Source organism: Hipposideros armiger, unplaced genomic scaffold (genome assembly GCF_001890085.2).
Source record: "Hipposideros armiger isolate ML-2016 unplaced genomic scaffold, ASM189008v1 scaffold_94, whole genome shotgun sequence".
NCBI classification, from domain to species: domain Eukaryota; kingdom Metazoa; phylum Chordata; class Mammalia; order Chiroptera; family Hipposideridae; genus Hipposideros; species Hipposideros armiger.
This window is the reverse complement of record NW_017731444.1, coordinates 4,311,012-4,330,901: the sequence shown is the minus strand read 5'-3', so window position 1 is coordinate 4,330,901 and position 19,890 is coordinate 4,311,012. Positions and strand designations below refer to the sequence as shown.

At 40.6% G+C, this 19,890-nt stretch overlaps 1 protein-coding gene across 3 annotated transcripts in view; it reads right to left on the bottom strand.

Annotated features, from left to right (window-relative positions):
* Positions 1-2,066: 2,066 nt before the first annotated feature.
* The window catches only part of MAPRE1 (microtubule associated protein RP/EB family member 1), a 36,410-nt gene continuing 18,586 nt past the window's right edge, over positions 2,067-19,890 (bottom strand). For all 3 annotated transcript variants that reach the window (XM_019645835.1, XM_019645837.1, XM_019645836.1), the window contains exons 3-7: positions 14,599-14,744; positions 11,956-12,163; positions 9,338-9,459; positions 5,409-5,561; positions 2,067-3,792 (exon numbers count right to left, since the gene is read on the bottom strand). In XM_019645835.1, the coding sequence (XP_019501380.1) occupies positions 3,736-3,792; positions 5,409-5,561; positions 9,338-9,459; positions 11,956-12,163; positions 14,599-14,744 (686 nt within the window). In that variant the 3' untranslated portion in view covers positions 2,067-3,735. The remainder of the gene's footprint in view (positions 3,793-5,408; positions 5,562-9,337; positions 9,460-11,955; positions 12,164-14,598; positions 14,745-19,890) is intronic.

Genomic DNA, 19,890 nt, shown 5'->3' with positions numbered 1-19,890 from the left:
AGTGTCAGAAATAAATATGAACTCATCTGGTTTCAAATTTTATAAAAGGAATGTGTGAATTCAAAACTATGACATATTTCTAATTTTAAATCAACAGCAACAGTGCCAGACCAGCAAAATGACTGGACATTCACAAACACTGACCACAGGCTCAGATTCAGCTTGGGTCAAAGCAATTACTTCCACTCTCTGTTGACAGCAGTCAGATTTGGGTCACCCACATACTAGACAAGCTAATCTGATAAGGCTGATCAGGTTTAACGCCTAGGTTGTTTGTAGATTATGGTAAACATCAAAAAGGAGGTTCTCATATCAAATCTTAGAGAACAATCCTTAAAGAAAAACTTCTCTAAGTCTCTTGGGTATAGCAAAAAAAAAAAAAAAAAACTACTCCCTTTTCAACACCGTATTACATTGTTGAAGAAAATACAACTTTTTTAATCAGTGAATCTGAATTGTTAAATCACTGAAACTTCATTTAAAAGAAAATGGTGGAATGTGTGTTTTAGACCTTGATTTTACTTGGGGAAAAACAGTGACAATCATAGTCTGAAAACTGAAAGGAGCTGGACTCATCAAGCTGAAGGAAAAAAAAAAAAGAAAAGATCTTGTTACTTATTTTACAAAATACTCGAAGTCTATCTTAAGGAACATCCTCATGAATTCTCAAGATACGAAAACCCCTGCCCTAAGCTTTTCTGATCTAGAAACAGAATTTCAGACTGGATCTGAAGAACCCATGCGGGGATGCAGAATGTCATGTTTCCTCTTTTCTGTCAGTTCATTCTGATCCCAACAAGCACCCAGTGAGGGAGGCACTTCAACCAATGTCATCCCTGTTTTGCACGTCAGAACAAAAAGAGAGGTCAATTAGCTCAAAAGACACCAAGCTAGGAAGGACCCGCCAGGACTAATTCCAACCCCCCAAACCCCTACCAGAATTAGACTTGGACTTGGAGGCATATACATAAGACCAAAGTCCAGGTCACCTGAGGTACATAGTAAAATGCAGATTTTCAATCTCCAGACTTGGAATTTCTGAGGATGGACTTTAGAAATAAATACATGTCAATCAAGTTCTCCAAATGATTCTGAAGCCCATCGGTTTGAGCACCACCAGCATGAGTGAATTCTAAATCCAAATCCAGCCGGAAAACCCCTTTGTTTACCTATCCTCCACACAACACAAGAGCTTGCCAAGCAAATCAAGCAGCTTCTTCAAGTTTACCACACCAGTGACCTAGCCTGAGTTAGTCACGTCAAGACATTACGTGCCTCAGCCTGAAAAGCCATGTCAGAGGTGCATACACTATCAGCTTCACTCCTTCCAACATAACTTCTTAGTTGACATTACTCAACAGTATCTTCAAAGACTCCACGCACTCCAGAGGCATCTTCTGGTAGGTTACCAACACATAAGGTGTCAAATTCCTTCTGATGGTGCATAACATTTCAAGGACGGTGTCATGCCATTAACTTCTAGAGAAAATAATGTGGGTGTAACCATAGTCAAAACCATCAACCTGGGTTTACAGAGTGTCCATAATTGTGGTAGAGATCATACAAAAAACTGCCTTCTGCCCATTTAACTTTATTTCATATTGAAAATGCCAGTAGTCTCCTTTTGAATTAATTTCTTACAGCACAGCATTTTAAAAGGGAGGAAAAAACGGTGACAACTTCAGGTTTATTTTTTAGATTAAGAGTGTGTTCAGTGCCTCTGAAACATACGTTCAAAAAAAAAAACAAACCAAAAAAAGTATCGCCCCATGGTCCTGCTGTGTATCTCAGGGTGAAACAGGCTAAAAAGGCTTCACGGCAGCCATGCCAAGCCTTGTACTTCTGAAAGACCTCTCACAGTAATATGAGAATGTAAAACAGCAGGAGGCTGAGAGATGTAAAATGAAGAATAGAGAAAAAAAGGAACAGGCTTAGAAATAAACACATTTGAAAAAACAGTGAAGGATTTTTAAAAGATCAGTCCTAGTTTAAGAAAGAAGCATTGATACCTTGTCATTTGAACCTAAAAGAATATACCCAGGGCAAGACAAATTTCAGAAGACATGACACTTGAAATACAGAATTTTATTTAGAAACTGTTTAAAGTAGAAAAAAACCCTGTCAAGAAAGACCAGGTGGAAAATGGTTCCCAATAAAATGGAATTTAGGGCAACAAAAGTCTAAAAGGCCACAAAAGAGAAATAGCACCACTGTTATTTGAACAATGGCTAGTTACTTGCATTTTTGGCATTGTTAATCACTGAATCTGGGTTTTCCTCTGAATTCCACACATAGCATGCACTACACAACAATTTATCATAAAATACCTGCTTTCTACACACATTTTAGGACAAGTTACCACCGGAAACAAATCAATACAAATACATCAGGGGTTGAACAATCTCAGTAGTGGGTGACACACATTTTGCAGAATTCTGCCAAACAAGGGAACTGAGTAGGCTGTGGGCAAAGCAAATGAGGGAGCGTTAAGGAATGAAATACTTTAAATATTAATAATTAATTCAGACACCGTACTGTATTTTCTGCAAAAGAAAATTAACATTTAGTAACACGCTAACGAATTTTATCTCCAAAGAGATTAGTGCACTGGCAAAGTATTCCGGTAACAGCGGAGGGCTGTGGGGCAGCAGGTACCAAATCACCCAGCCTTGCAGATCCCAAGGTAGCGATGGCCTTCCCTGATCACTCCCTTTGCCAGAGGTCCAGAAAGAACTCACAGCACGATCACCTGCCTGCTGAACTTCCACTCTAAGCAGCAAACTTTCAGGAGCCAAAGAGGAGTCCCCAGTGGGCAAGGGGAACAGAGAAGAGAAACATGTTCAATGTAAACTTAAAAGACAGTAAAATGGGACACAGCCCTCATTCAAATCCCAGAGATGTGGGCAAGTCCCCAAAAGTAGTTGTTGGATTTAAAAACTGAACACACCTCATTTCCCAAAATACACAATACATAGAAATTTCAGGGGTAATTGGAAAAATCGTCAGAGAAATATGTTCAATGAAAATCAAGCTCTTCGGCTCAAACATCTTAGGGCTGAAACACACCCTCTATTCATTCAGGCAACAATACCTCTTGCTTCTTAGCAGAGATGCAATTGGTCAAGGACACCAAATGGCTTTACAGGGCAACATTTTAAACTTTCTTTCTGGGCCAAGGTTACACCCAGCCCTGCAAGGCCTGTGAACAGCAGGTTCCAGTTTCCAAGGTCTGGCCCTTCCTTCCCAGACACAAGGTCAAACACATAATATCTCCTGTCAGGTTACATTTTATATTTTGAAATATGGAGGCATATTTTAAATACTCTTAAGGCATTTATTTATTAAAACGTTCTCTGCCAAAATTTCACATTAGCTTAAAATTCAAATCAGTCTTTACATTTCTCTGCTGAGGTCCCCACCTCAGCATATCACATAAAAACACTTTCTCCAGTCATCAGTGTTACCAGCATCCATTCGGTGAGCCCCACGGTCAGCCTCTTTGTTCCCTAGGTGAACCAACTAGATGTTAATACTGCTCTGCTACAAGGGAAAAGCTCCTAACTCAAACTTATTGAAAAAGGAGTGAAACTTCTGCAAAGTGCACTTTAAGAAGAGGTACTTTTTGCTTATGAAAAGAAACCAGTGAGTCCTCTAAGGATAATAAAAGGGAGTATTTTACAGTTAAGCACATGATTTGGAGTGAAGAATTCAATGTTGCTCTGATGGTCCGGGCTGTTAATACTCTTCTTGTTCCTCCTGTGGGCCCCCTTCGTCAGGTATCACAAAGCCTTCCTAAAATGGGAAAAGGAGAAGGGAAAGCTATTACTCAACACTGAACCATCAGTTTCTACTGTGGGTTCACTTGTCTCATATTTAAAGTCTCTCAAGTCAACAGTTCTTCCTGTCTCTCCCACACACTTGGCATGTAATGGCACAAGGCCAGGGGACCGCTATTTTATTACTTAGGCAGTGGAATCACATCTCACAATCAAATGTACCCTCAAACTTTTGGGGGTGATGGATGTGTATACATTCTCCTGATTACAATGATGACTTCATGTGTTATCAAGTTGTACTTAAATATGTGTAGTTCATAAGGTCTATTATACCTCAATAAAGTTGTTTAAAAAAAAAGGTAAGTCACCTCAAAAATCCCTGAGGTCGCCATGAAGTTCAGCACTCCTCTCCATACAGTCTCTGCAGAGGCTTTTCCTTTCTGCATTTCTCTGACTGTACTGAGGAGCCATGCATGCTATTTAGGATTGTGGCGGGTGTTTTTAGTGTTTACACATAAAAACCTTCTGGGCAAAAATAGCTGCAAGACTGACCCAACATTAGTGGCATGGGAAAACAGCAGACTCGTGGCTCCCACCTCACACTCGCTCCAGGGCATTCCGGCACGTACTATTGGCTATACTAACATAAAAATCATCCTTGCCTTTCAATAGCCATCTTTTTTATTTTTTAAATCTCTACGACTGGATTTACTGAAGATATGACCCCACTAAAATAATATTCAGACTAGACCAAGGACCCCTATATCTTCATCATCTGGCACAGAGCAAGCCTGAAATAAGAATTTACTTAACAAATTATCAACTTTTCAGTCATCTGTCTTAATCCCCCAAATTCATCATTTAGAAGACAGTGTCAATTACAGCACTGATATTACCTACCTTGTATTTGTATACTGCCACACATACTACAAATCACTTAGCTATACACTGTAGTTTGATCCTACAGACCTTGCTAATGCAGAAGAACTGTAAGTAAACACATATAGCCATTAAACAGTAGACACAGCAAGATACCAAATTCTAGATCTAGGGAAAATCAGTCTTCCCTGGTCAGCTAATGTCATGATTTACGTCAGCAGATTCGGCTGTGTGATACACGTGGATCCCAAGTAATTTGACCACAAAGAACTTTGAGGGAATGGGAACCAGGCACACTCCTGGGAAGAGGGGCAAAAGTACACTCGGACAGCTGTGGGCAGCAGACCCCAAAAAGGGGCCACGTGCCTGGTTCTCCAGGACATGCCTAGGGCCCAGATCAAATGGAGACAACAACTCAGGCTGAGAGTTTGAAGCTGCAGGGGGGTGGAGTGGGAATGGCGGGGTTAAGGACATTTTGTGGCACTCATCATCTATCAGTGGCCACAAACTACAGAATCAGGGCAAGTCAGCCACCTTCTTTCCTATTCCGGCCTCACAGACCTCAAGGAAAAGGCCGAAGCTGGGCAGAGGTGCCCCCTGGCTGATTCTGAGGGGTCAAAGATGAAGTCCTTTGGTGAATGCTACACTGGAACACGACAAGCATCAGACTGAGTTTGCTGAAACCAACCAGATAAAATTCATTTTCTCCTAGGTGGCAAAATGGCAAGAAAATATCCTCATGTCAACACGTACATCTGTGGCATAGAGAATGTCCACAATCCTCTGCAGTACAGGGTTGTTTTCCCCTTCGTTCTCCTGGCAAATCAATTCAATGTTCCTTAGCTTTCCAAAGTAGAAATCTCTCTCTTTCTCCAAGTCTTCGACAGTAAGTTTCAATACGTTGACCTGCACAAAACATGAAAAAGGGTGAGACACCTGGCATTCATGTACCAGTATCGTAACAGACAAACTTCTAACCCAAAAGGAGATGTGCTCTTTCATCAAACTCTCTTAACGTGGACAAAAACCCACTTTAGTGTAATGTCAATTTTCTTCAGCCCCAGATACATAACATGTGCTTGTTCATGGTCACCTTGACAATAATAATTCCCAGGAAAGGGCAGACTATACCATGAAACACGCAGGAACTTCTCAGGGACTGAGAAAAGATCTAGAAGGAAAAATTATGGGAGCCTGAGACAGACAGAGAAGCAAAATCCAGCCCGACAGGGTGGCCAACAATCCTAAATTGAGTCCTTACCAAGGCATCGGCCAATCAAATCCAGGTCTTTCTGTGTGTGGAGGTCAACGGAAAGAGAAGATCGGTCTGGGGGAGCAGGGTAGAAACAGCGAGGCAGGAGGGGAAGACTAGCTAAAGATGACTAAGACTAGCACAGACGCGAGGACTGCGGGAGGGCTGGGCATGAAAAGCTCAAGCGCTCTTCCCACCCCACTCCCACCCATATATTGAAGGGAGGTTGGGGGGGGGAGCGATCCATGACCCAAAAGAAAAGCATCCGCTTTGGAGGAGGTCCTTGCACCTGTCTCTCTCCCAAGGGAGTCTAAAAAGTGAGAGAAGACAGTGCAGGCAGGGAGCAGACCCCGCCACACTCCACTTGCTCGCCCCCTCCATTGAGCATATCGTCCCCTCACCACACATGCTGCAGGAGCCTTCCGGAGCTCTACTGAGGGAGGGGCTCTAATCACCACAAAGGGGCAATGAAGAAATCAATCTCAGAGCTTAGGCCAGGACTCCAGCCAAGAGTAATAAAACAGAAGTCATAACAACTCTCCTGATTGGCCCTTTGTGTATTTTAAGCACAGTGCATCTTCATTCCAGTGTAGTCAAATCTATGACATGTGAATTCACTTTAACTCTCACTGAATGCAAATTACAAGGCACACCATGCAGCATAAAATCCTCACAGGACTTACAGGCTAGGGCCATACTGAAGCCACGCCAGGAAATCAAAGGTGCAACAGCCGAGAACAATTTGGGTAGCAGGGAATTCTGGGAACCAGAAAGCACCACAGAAATCTAGTCCAACCTTCTGAAGTTATAGTTGCAAAATCTGAAGCAAACAGCTCATCTAGCTTCCCCACAGCCTGACAAAGAAGCCAGATATAACCACTGGGATCGAGTCCTGTCCCAGGTGGAAGAAGGCTCCCCGCTCAGAACATGCAGTCGAGAAGCATCCAGAGATGAGGAGCCAGCAGGACTCCTCTGTCAAACACTGAACATCATGTCCATCATCAAAGACCTGAACAGACCAAACCAGAATCAAGGTTCTACACATCCTTTTGCTATTCCTTTATCAACCAAAGAAATCACTTTTAAAACCAAATGAAAGTGTCAATGAAGTTACTACCGTCCCCTAGTAGCCAGCAACGCTAAATCACCCATTTCCGCCTCCCCATTCTCACCACCCCTGCTTTAACTGCTGCCAGTTGCCTTTCCTTAAACTATCAGTTAACCCCCGAGTGCAGTACAACAGGGAAGAGAAGGACAAGAGCTGACCAATCCCAGCAGTAGGAAGCTGCCGTGGCTCTTCAGCTCCAAGATCCAGGAGCCTGGGAAAAGGCCTTATAATCACATCAGTGGCTGAGGAGGAAAGGGAAGCCAAAATAGCTTAAAAAGGTACACTAGCTTGGGGCCCACCTATACCCTCGTTTCACTAGTGCTTCCCTCACAAACCCAGTAAAACCCTCTCTGGCCTACAAATCATCCAGGGCACCAGAACCCAGCCTTCTGCGTGCCCCACCTGTAAGGCCAAAGCAGCATTCCTCCTCCATATCACTCAGGAACTATGTCTCCACAAGAAACTCTCAATAAATATACACTAAGTCACTGCCTTTCACCTGGCACTCCTCTAAATGCTTAGTTATGAGATTATTAAAAATCTGTGGCTAGAGGGGTGTAATGTCTAACTACTGGGTTGTCGGAAAAGTCAAGACTTATTTTTTCTGGTTTTTGTTGCAAAAATGCGTCAAGACTTTTCCAACAACCTAATATTACATTGTTTTGTACACCTGAAACTAATTTTTTTTTTCAAATCTGTGGCTAATAATCAATGTCACTCTTAGAACCTTCTCTTGTAATAACATAATAGCTGTAACCCAAGAAGAATGCTTAGGACCAGCACTGGCCAATCCAGTAGCTATGAGCCACACAAGGCTATTTGAGCCCTTAAAATGTGGCCAGTGCAAATGATATGGGCTGTAAACATTAAATACACACAGGATTTCAAAGACCTAGTATAGTCTCCAAATGTAAAACATCTCACTGATAATTATTTGTATTGGTTACATGTTACAATATTTCAGATATATTGGGTAATGTGTTATTAGAGTCCATTTAATCTGTTTCTTTTTACTTTTTTTAATGTGGCTACTAGAAAATTTCAAATTATGTATGCCTCACATTTCTGGTTCACATTCTATTTCTACTGAACCAAGCGCTGCTCTGGACTAAAATCAATCAAAAGTACATTTCTCCAGGACGACTTAAGAATGTGGAATCACTGAAGATCTTCTAAGGATATGAACACTACGGGGTAATTTGTACAGAATACACACTTCTTCTCTTAGCCCAATGAGCCCATCTGGCTCTATTTCCCATATCAATCGTGTCCTCCAGACCTCCACACCTTTGTCAAGGGCCACAAATTCAAATACTTTCAAGGACCAGAAAGATAAGCCAAAGAAGTCAGTAACAGGGTGTGGTAAAGACTCTGGTGTGGTAAAGACTCTGGTAACGGAGAGAAGCTAGAATACTTCATATTAAAAAAAAATTTTAATTTGTACAGGTCAAAGTACTTCTGAGACAAGTTGGGCTCAAATCCCAGGTCAGGTTACTTAACCTCTCTGAGCTGCACAGTCTTATCTGTAAAACCTCACAGGGCTAATGTGAAAGTGAAATTAAAAGTGCTTCATATTAACAGCATAATGACATACACACTCTAAAAATGTTAGCTAGTTTTGTTTTTATTATTAATGTTCACATATTCTATACACATTAACACTTGTGTACAATTTTAAAACTAGGATTAATCAAGAGAATCATCCAAGAGCAAACAAACAAAATAACTAGAAGGATTAGTAAGAAAATATCTAAAAGTCTAAAATTTGTTCTGATCCAGAGACGTCTGACAAAAACCTCCAAGAATATTAACTAATCCTGAAAGACATTTCACATCACTGACCTATTAAGAACAGAAGAGCAACAGGCTTTTCACACCAGTTCCACTTTCAACTTGAATCTCTAGTGACCCAGGATTTTAGCAGAGAAACTTTGAACTTTTTTTTTAATTATTTTTAATTATTCAAAAAGAAACTATCTTCTGTCAGAGCCAAAATTCAAGAAACACCCTGAATCCCACAGAACCCTGACAGCATTCCAGATATTCAACAGAGTTCCACTGCATAGGTGGGTTTCCAAACTCAGATGCTGGTTTCTGTCACACTAATAGGTCTCAGAAACGTCTGACCTGTCTCTTCCACCTCCATCTCCACGCTCATTGCCTCCCCCCAGTACCGGACGTGCTCACTCACATCACAGGGACTACTTCAGCAAGCAGACAAAGCAGGTCTTCCCACAAGCACACAGACAAGCCTCCCCTGGTCAGTGCAGCAAGCGCCCTTCCCCTGAAGTGACGGCCATCTTGGACACGGGAGGCGCCTACCTGCTGCATCAACTCTGCGGCTTCGTCGTCCCCATTGCCCACACCAGGATTCTTGCGCACCACACCCGGGCCAGCCTTCGGGGTTGCAGTAGGTCTGTGTGTTGCAATGGGCCTCTGTGGAGCTGAGAGAAGATGTCTTTTTAGGAGCAGAAATTTCAAGACAAAAAGAACCCACCACACAACATGAGGAGGCTGTGACCGGGGCCCAGTGTGAAGAGCTCAGCATGCATGACAACGCTCCCAAGTTGGCCTAAAGTGGCTTTTTATCCTAGAAGCAGAGTTAAGTACCAACTTTAGCCACAATTTCTTGTGCCAGGAGTAAGTCCTTCAGGGAGGTCTTTTTGCCGCTGGAGTGAATGGAACTATCTGAAAGAGGCACACACAGTTGATCTACCTTAACCCAGTTCCAACCAAATCCACTAGCAAGGCAGCTTCATGGCACAAAGGCAAACTTCCCAGCAGGAGCCAGCTCATAGTCCCAGCTGTTGCCGGGTACCCACAGTTCCCCATCTGGAAAGTATGATTCCCTAAATCAGAACCTCAGGCTCCTTGGATTAAGAAGAGCAGGGTGGTACAGACTGCCCTTATAACTAATTACTTCAAAACCCTTATCTTGCTCACCTTTTAGAAGATGTTTAGAAGGGTTAGGAGAGAAAAGCAACAAATGGACTAGGATTTACAGATTTCCCTCAGTAGCAATAGTCAAAAGCAGACAAAGACAAGGAAAAAGTAGTAAAGGGGCCAACCTATCTGCAAGTTAAAATAATCAAGACTAGGCTACCTCAAGGTCAATGCGTCATTCACGATTTTATTCATTCATTTGGCAATTATCTTGTAAAGCTTGTACGTCATGCCAGGCTTAGATATATCTCCTCTTCCTGACACCCCAGATTATTCAATAACCATAAGGTCTGTCACCTACAGTAACAGAGGCATTTCCTCTGGATGATCTCTAGTGTCATCTCTAGTATGTGTATCTCTAGAATGTTTATCCTGAAGACTAAATGCTTAATGCAAGTCTCCACTTGCCTGTTAGTCACATCTGAAACATGAAATGTACATGGTTATCTATGCAGTCTCCTATACTAAACAGCTAAATAAAAGTACTCAGAGATTGGAGAGATTGGAGTCCTCATGTACTCTGCTGATGGGAATGTAAACTGGTGCAGCCACTTTGGAAAACAGTCTGCAAAGGTTAAACAGAGTTACCATATGACCCAAGAACTCTGCTCCAAAAGTATATACTCTTGGATACGTACCCAAAAGAAATGAAAACATATATCCACAAAGAAACCTGTATAAGAATGTTCATAGCAGTATTATTTATAACAGCTAAAAAGTGGAAACAACACAAATGATTAACAGATGAATAAACAGAATGTGGTATAGTCACACAATGAAATTATTTAGCCATAAAAAGGAATAAACTACTGATCCATGCTACAACATGGATAAATGTTGAAAACCTGCTAAATGAAAATAGCCAGACACAAGAGACCACGTATTCTATGATCCTACTTATAGGAAATGCTCAGAATAGGTAAACCTATAGACAGAAAGTGGATTGGTGGTTGCCTAGGTCTGCGGGGGAGGGGAGTTAGGGGAAAACGGGACATGACATTTATTAGGCACATACCAGGTTTCCTTTGGGGGTAATGAGAATGTTCTAAAATTGACTGTGGTGATAGTTTAACACGTCTGTAAATATACTAAAATCCACTGAACTGTACATTTTAAATGAGTGAATTGTATGGCATGAAAATGTATCTCAATAATGTTGTTAACAATTAAAAGGTACTCACTCAATTGTCCACTCTACCTACCAGGTGGATCAGCTTCTCTCTTGAGGTACTAAGGGACCTTAACTAATGTTGTTGCCACCTTCTGGAAAAGGAGTTAGCATCTGTAGAACATCCACCCTGCCCCAAAGTATAGGTATATTCTATGAATACACTACTGCAAACACATCTTGGGAAACCTACCTGGCCAAGACCTTTTAGAGAAGGTCTCTAAAAATGGCCTCCCCCTGCCTCCCAAATTCTGCTGGCATCACAGCAAGCCAAAGTTACCTAGCAGCTAAAGTTCTCGGGAGGGCAGGGAAGCCGTAAGCAAGCACAGGAAGCTGGTCTGCAGATAGGATGATGATGCAGAGAGCTAAAAGCAGTCCCTGAGAAAGCGAAGAAGCTCCTTCAATTCCTGGGAGCTTAGGTCTGGTTGTAACTTCCCATCCTAGGGTTCTGCGAAATATCCTTGTGTCCTAACTAAAGCTCTCTTTTATGTGAGCTAACCTAATGGGTTTTTATAACATACAAATAAAGAACGCTGGCAAAACTGCACACAGTAACTCATTAAGGTCTCAAAAACAACTCTCTTGGGCAAGTACTAAAATTCCCATTTTATAGGTGGAAACTGTGGGGCAGAGATAAAGTGGCTTTCACTGTGCCAGAGACCTAAGAACAAACACAGGTTGGGCTGATGCCACACTCCATGCTCCTGTCACATGGCTGGAATTAGGCTCCTTATGTTCCTTGAGCCTATGGCTACTCAAAAGTTCTGGCTGAATGAATGAATACTTGGAATACTATTATTTATAAATGGTGTTTGTTTTGTCTTTTTACCTGCACTGCTAGAGCTGAGAGGTTTCTTCGGTTTGTTCAGAGCTGGAGCAACAAGGGAGGGAGCCACTGCAGTTTCTTGACCTTGTCTGGCAGCTACAGGGTCATAGTCTTTTCCATCATAGTTTGCATCAAAAAACTTCTTGAACCATTGAACGAATTCAAAATTGTCCTGAAACTTTCCTTTTACTAATTTGTCCACAGGAATTATCTGCAGAGAAACATCAAGACTGTTTAGCCCAAAGCAAGAGGCTTTTGGCAAGCATCAAACATGTCCATGTATCAAGTCAGTATAAAGTTCTGCCAAGAGGAGAAAAAAATAGTTTAGAGGCAAGAACTTAGTGCTAAGTAAGCCCCTGGAATTTTATAGAGCAAGTTTCATTCAGTTTGCCTTCCACGAAGTATTTCCTCCTGCCAACCCCCCTTCTAGTCCCTCAAAAGGAACCAGAAATGCAAAAAAAAAAAGGGCCATATCTGAATCATATACACACTTCCAAACACATCCTACGTATTTCATTCCACTGTAAAAAGTAAATCTCCCATGTAATTTGCATGGCCACAGTGCATGTCACAAAGTATGAAACTCAAGAGCACCAACTAACCACGGGTATCTACAATGAACTGTGTTAAAGAAAATTCTGTCTTAAAAATAGGTCAAGGTGCAGAATCAGTCCCAGGATAGATTTCTAACAAAATGGTATGTTTTTCAAGTAATTTCAATCCTATTAAAACATATTTTAAGGACTCTGTACGTTTTTTTTTATTATACAATAATACTGTGTTATCGGGTATTACTTCAAATCATTGGACTGTTGGCCAGAGCTTAGCTATCTTTTAACTCTTTAAGGGTTCCGGTTGTAATGGTATTTTTATAAAAGAGAATATATATATACATATATATAATAATCTGAACTACATCTGTTCCTCTGAGCAAATAAATATAATTTTTTTAAATTACATTGTATGATACTGAAACATTTACAAATAAAATGTTATGTCTGGAATTCATTTCAAAATAATCCAGGAATACAAAAGGCGGGGCAGAGGTATAGCTGAAACACAACCAGCCATGAGTTGATCATTGAGGTACATGGGGAATCACTGCACTATATCTCTACTTTTGTATACTTTAGAAATCTTCCTTATTCAAAAAAATAAAATTCCATAAAAAGAAAAAGAAAAATTACTGTGTATAAGCTACCCCTAGTTTTTAAAACTATGCCTGGTAACTAAATGATATTCTTACAATACAAATGAACATTTTATATATTGTACACAGACGAAACTAAAATAAAGACTGATTTCAAAGTAAATAAAAATCAGACACACCAGCAGCATAATTAGGGGGTAATTATAAGCATTACTAAAAAAATGTTTTTCCCCAAAATGGCTTAAAAGGATAAACACTTCTAAATGGGGTGGGGAGGCTGCTTAATTCTGCAATACGATTCTGGGCCACTGAAAGATGGGGATGTGTTCTGAGAAACGCACTGTTAGGTGATTTCGTCATTGTATAAACATCCGAGTGCACGTACACAAATCTGGATGGTAGAGCCTGCTTCACACCTAGGCTATATGCTATAGCCTATTTACTGCTCCGAGGCTATAAGCCTGTTCAGCATGTTACTATACAGAACAGGAGAACGGGAGATTAAATCAAGCACATGAGAAAACCATGCAATCAAAAGGACTGGTTTAACACAGGATGCACGAGGCTGCTGCTGGCATGACACGGCATAACAGTTTTACAGCAAACTATTTTTTTTTTAATAAGTAGAAAGTATACTCTAAAATAACAATTAAAAGTACAGTATAGTAAATACAGAAACCAGTAACAGTCGTTTATCATTATCAAGTATTATGTACTGTACATAATTACACGTGCTATATACTAAATGTTTTTATATGACTGGCAGAGCAGATTCATGTACATCAGAATCATCACAAACAATGTGTTGTGCTACATTACGATGGCTGAGAAGTCACTATGTGACAGGAGTTTTTCAGCTCCGTTGTACTATTACAGGACCACCATCGAATATGTGGATGGAAATGCAGTCCTTCATTGACCAAGACATTGCTATATGGTGTATGACTGTAATCTATTACCTACTAAAACAGAGATAACATTTGTCCTAACGAAGCCTGGTGGACCGTGTTTCTAGTACCTTCAAATAACCTTGGGGCAAGAGGAAACTTCCAACACCCACAAGGGACCCTCCTTGTACCCTGCTTTAATAAAGCAACTACTTCTGGAATCTTCTCTATTAGAAGAACTACTTATTCTACTACATGGAATGCTTTACAGAAGTAAATCCAGAGATTAAAAGAGTTAGATCTCAGATCAATTCAGATTAAATAATAATATTTAAAAATATATATATATATATCACAAGTACAGATTTACAGGTTGATTCCTCCAGAGAGCTACTAACTTCATGATGAAGAAAGACAGCAAGGGAGCTGGGGGTAGGAGGGTAGAAGGAAACTTAGCTCCCAGTAAATTCTATGTTAACTAGAGAAAAGATAACTATAAATTGGGAAAATATAAAAAGAAAACATGTAAAGTCATGGGCCAGCATCTGTATCCTTGGTAACAATCACTAGTTAAGAAACAACCCAAATAAAAGAATAAAATTGACTTACTTTGTCAACACCCATCCTCTTAAAACCTGCTTGTAGTATTTTGAAGTTCTGGATGTATTCATGTTCTAGCTTAGCTTGGAATTTCACTTTCTTCAAGGCAATGGAGCCAGGGAACAGCATGTCCATAAACTGACAATAAGCAGCCCCTGAATGAACAACAACAACAGAAGAAAAACATACACAAGGTCATTATTAAAGAAACAGTAAATTTTTACCCAAACCTACTTGACCCGTGTACAATTTAAGAAGTTGTAAGGTGGATCTACAAAACCCAAAGTTTCATTAACATTTGATTTCGAAGTCATTTTTAAATGTATAACAAGACTGTGGTTTTACCTCAGGCTCTATAACACACTTGCAACTTGGAAACCTATGGTGAGGAAGAGAAATGGAACGTTTCTATGAAATTTTAAAACTAGTCTTTATTAGAAACCAGCATAACAATAAAATGACCACTGCAAAGAAAAATGAATGCCCAGAATAGAAAAAAGGGAAACAGGTGACATTTTCTGATTTTTCACAAGGACATAACCCTCTACCCCACCAGCGGGCGGAGGGATTTCCCAAGTATTCCAAAGATCCACCTTCTGACCTAAGTTAAAAAAAATTTTTTTTCAAAGATGTCTGTCTTCCTGAGCTTTTCACATCTTTAAATAAACTTAACTATGTTCATTGCAGCATTAAATACAATAGCCAAGATATGGAAGCAGCCTAGGTATCCATCGGTAGATGAATGGGTAAAGACGTGGTACATACTTGTATGTTATTTTTCTAATGCCTACCAAACTGCACTCTCCTAATACAGGGCAGGCTTCACTGTGCACTTACTGCCCGCCCACAGCTAATTCGCCAAAGGAACAAGCCAGGGGAGGCGGCAAGAAATCCAGGGACCAGGTACTAGGTGTTCTGCAGCACGCAAGACAGCCACAGTATGTATATTCAACTTACTTTAAATCAGGCCAAACTGGCTCTCTGCCACTTCCAGCATAGAGTGCCATTATCATTATTTTTGGAAAGACGCAATGAGAGCAAAAGCACTTCAGTGACCAAGTGATATTCTTAGTAGAAAGGAACATCAAAAAGTGAAAAGTCTGATTTTTGAAGTGGTTGATTTATTTACTCATCCAAAAATAAAACAAACAAATCAAAAAATAAATACTGCAGGCATTCTATGTACCAGGCACTGCATTAGCAATATTTATAGTTTTAAAAATAGGGACAACAACAATGTCCTAAATCCTAGAGGACAATGACCCACTGTCTTCAACAAGCTAATACAGCATGAAGAGGGGTAATTGTTATATTTTAAGAGACTTAAAAGTCATAATTTACCAAGTGTAATGTATAGATCTTGTTTAGATCTTGATACATACAAATCAACTTTAAAAAAAAAAAAAGATAAGTACAATACTCTATTAAGCATCTATACCCACTGCACTGCTTTACAAATAAAATATATTCTTCTGAAACAACAAAATAATGTGCTTTTACTAAGTGCACAGTATTCTCAAGCTATCCATGGGACTTCCAAGTGAAGTCAACCCAAATCACTTAAAAGCAGCAGTCATCTGCTTCTCAGAAAAGCCTGCTTAAAGAACTATCCATTTTTATTTTAGAGCGAGAAAAATCCTTAGAGCCTTAAACTTAAAAATTGAGGACGAAAAACTGTGGCCCAAGACTACAGAGGCCGAAGACCAGGCATAGGACCAAACCCCAAGTCTCCTGACTCCCTGTGCACTGCTCTTTTCCACATCATTCTATACCCTCTGAGAACACCCTATAGGGAAGTAAAGAGGCATTTCCTGAATCTGGGAAAACAAGAGCTACACCATCCTGCTACACTCTAACTGGCTGAAACAGAGTTAATGTATATAAAGAAAAACATTCAGACCCCAGTAAAAATGGATAAAACAATCGGACAATTCACAAAAGAAATGTAAATGGCTAATAAGCACAGAGGGCCCAGCCTAAGGAAGTAATTTTTTAAAGGGGAGGCAAAGATCCACACATAAAACTGGTTATCATAACTTTATTCACAGGAGTAAAAAATAGAAGCAATCTATTGGGTTGTCGAAAAGTCATGACGCATTTTTTCCAATGAAAAACAGAAAGAACACATTATGACTTTTCCGACAACCCAATATATCTCCAATAGTAGGAGCAATCAATTACGTAAGTTTTTAGCATACCATCTGCCTGACAGAATAGTATGCAGGCATTCAAAACACATTTTTACTTTTTTAGGAAGAGCTCAAGATTTAACATTAAAAGAAAAAGCAAGATACAACAGCGTATCTGTAATGTCTTCATATATGTAAAAATATCCATCTTGATATATATGCATAGAAAAAAGACTAGAACAATTAGGTTAAATCATATGAATTAGTTCTGTAGATCAAAAATAACTAAATGGTGGCCATCTCTGAGGGATGATACTGTATACATTCTACTTTTTAAATATTTAATTACATACTACACAGTGAATATTACTTTTATAATCAGAACCCCCCAAAAAGGTAAATGTTTTTAAAAGAAAAAAGTATATCAGCTGCTTTATCCAAAAGGACTGAAAACTCCTGGCCTATAAATGTCTCAACTGGGTACAGAACAGGTTAAAGGGGACCTTCCTTCCAAATTCTGCCTTAATAAAGGCTGGCAACCCAAGCAGTGCTAGAAGAGAACCCCTCTTAAATGGCTGCTATCCCAACAATCTGCAACAGAACAGGCCCACATAATCTGTGGCTTAAGGATGCAGACATACTTAGAGTAGGACCAGCTGTGTCATGGCATCAACTACCAAGTCTCACTGACTGCCACAGCCCCACCCTATCAGGATCTGTGCTTCAGGCAGAGAATACAAAACAAGGGCACAATGCAGCACTTGCTCTAAAAATTAGCAACTATCTCAAGTGCACTGGCTCTCAACCTTTTTGGGTCAAGGGTTCCTTGGAGAATAAGATGAAAGCTGCAACCAACATTTTATACAGAATAGATGCTCCCCTATCAGGAAACTTCAGATGAAAAACTCCCAGTGTTTAAACTCAAACACAGGAACCTCTCCGACTATTAACTATAAGAGGTTAAAGCTTTAGGGGGTAAGGTGAGGCTTGAGTCCTCTTTAAAGGATGAATACAATTTTGAAATAAGAAGGCTGTGAGGGGTCATTAATGCAGACATTAGAAATCATCCTCAAGATATTTAACATGGTAAAAGTAATCCTATTTTAATTTTAAAAGCAGGCGACAAAACTGTACAACACGTGTGTTTGTATATGTTACTTGAAACAACCACCTGTAATACCAATAGACTGGAAACAAACTAAATGTCCATTAACATGGGACTGATTCAAGGAAATTGCTGTACTGCACAGCCATAAAAGAAAATCAGGGCTGGCTGAGTGGCGCATTGGTTAAGAACTGGCTTGGGATCCCAGAGGGCCCCGGTTCGGATCCCACATATGAGGGCCAGTGACACTGCCCTCTACAGCTAAGATGCTGAACAATAGCTCAACCTGGAGCTGGGCTGCCATGAGTCGCCGGTGACGGCGTAGGCTGCAGCCCCTGTGGCAGTGGATTGCCATGGGCTACCGTGTGCAGCCAGCAGCCGCAGTGAGCGGCCGTCCAGAAGCCGGCGACTGATCTGCCTCGCCCGGGAAGAGCGCAATGATGGTGCCAACTTGGGCCAGTGAAGCAACGTCCTCCACAACTGGACTGAAGAACAAAAGGACAGCAACTTGTCTGTTCCCCTTCCCCCAATTCCCCAGCGCTGTTCCCATCTCCCAATTCCCCAAAAAAAATCTTTTAAAAAATAATAAATAAATAAAAAATAGAGTGGTATCTGATATTCAAATATGGATCACTCTCCAGAATATACACAGTGATTAGACACAATACCATTTGTGTAAAAAGGGGAGAGAAAGAGCACACATGCACACACACGGAGAGAGGGGTGTTTTTTGCTTGTTCCTACCCAGTTGACAATGCTAGTTTACTCTGGAGAGCAAAACTAGGTGGCTGGTAGACCCGGTCAAGAGGGAGACTTAATCACTGTTTTACCTTCTTGCTCCTTTTGAATTTTAAGCCATTTTGAGACTTTCAGTTACTCAAAAAAATAAAAACTATATATAAGTATGTCAATTATGTTGAAAAATTATAAGAAAATGCTGAAAGTACAACTAAAATGAGTGACCTTGGGCAAGTTGTTTAACTTCTGTGTGTTTCAGTTGCCTATCCGTAAAATGGGGGTGATGGTCCTTACCTTGCAGATTATATATGTAAAACACTGGAAAACGCTCAGCTTATCACAAGCACTCAATAAATAAGGCGACAATTAGGAAAAAATACAGCTAAAAAATAACAATGACTATCACTAACTTGTGACATTACAGTGGACTATGGTTTTTCTTAATGTTTCAGTAACAAAGAATCACTTATAATCAGAAGAAAATAAGTTTCTTGTCTTTTGTTTTGCTTTAATTAAGGCATATAAAAATTAAGGAGGTGCTTGAAGAGTTAAGAAAAAAAAAGTTTGAAACGATACTTCCTTGAACACAGGAATGACAATAAAAAAGGTCTCTTACAAAGTCTGCAGACTAATGTGGTACAACAAGAGAGAAGTGGGGGCAGGGGAACCTAATGAGAACCTAGTGCCCAATTAGGGGGCCACTGTGGCAGCTGTAAGCAAACTGAGAAGTGGCTGGATCCAAAACACCCTTCAGAAGAGATACAGAACTTTGTGAATTAGTTTCAAAAGATGGTTCTCAGGCAGTGACACTGAAAGAATGGTAAAATCATGGCCCCAAATGGAGTGTCTGGAAAAGGGAGTCCAGTTGAGGGGAAAAAGTGGGGGAGGCCTGGTTAGGGAGTGGTCACACACCCTTCAGAGCAGCATGGGCAAGACTGATACACTGTTTTACAGAAACTCAAGGGCTGGCAGGGCTCCACCATAAGCTGAGGAAAAGGAAATCCAGCATTTGCCTGGGAGCATCTGAACATCTCTCCACTCTGTGCAGCACAGAACTGCGGAGGAGGCCAAGCTGGTGGGGAGAAGGCAAGAAGAGAAGGCGGAGCTAGCTGAGAACATTCAGCAAGGGCCACTCAACATTTCCAAAGCACCATGCTGGGGGCCCTTGGGAAAGTGAAGAGGGGCCTGAATCTGGAATGGAACTGTGGGAACAGAAGAATGGATGACAAAATGCAACCAGCATCCTCTTTTCGACACAAGAAATCCCTCATCAAAATCCTGCAGTGTACACCTGAAGCTGAATAACAATGAATGTCCACTATAATTTTG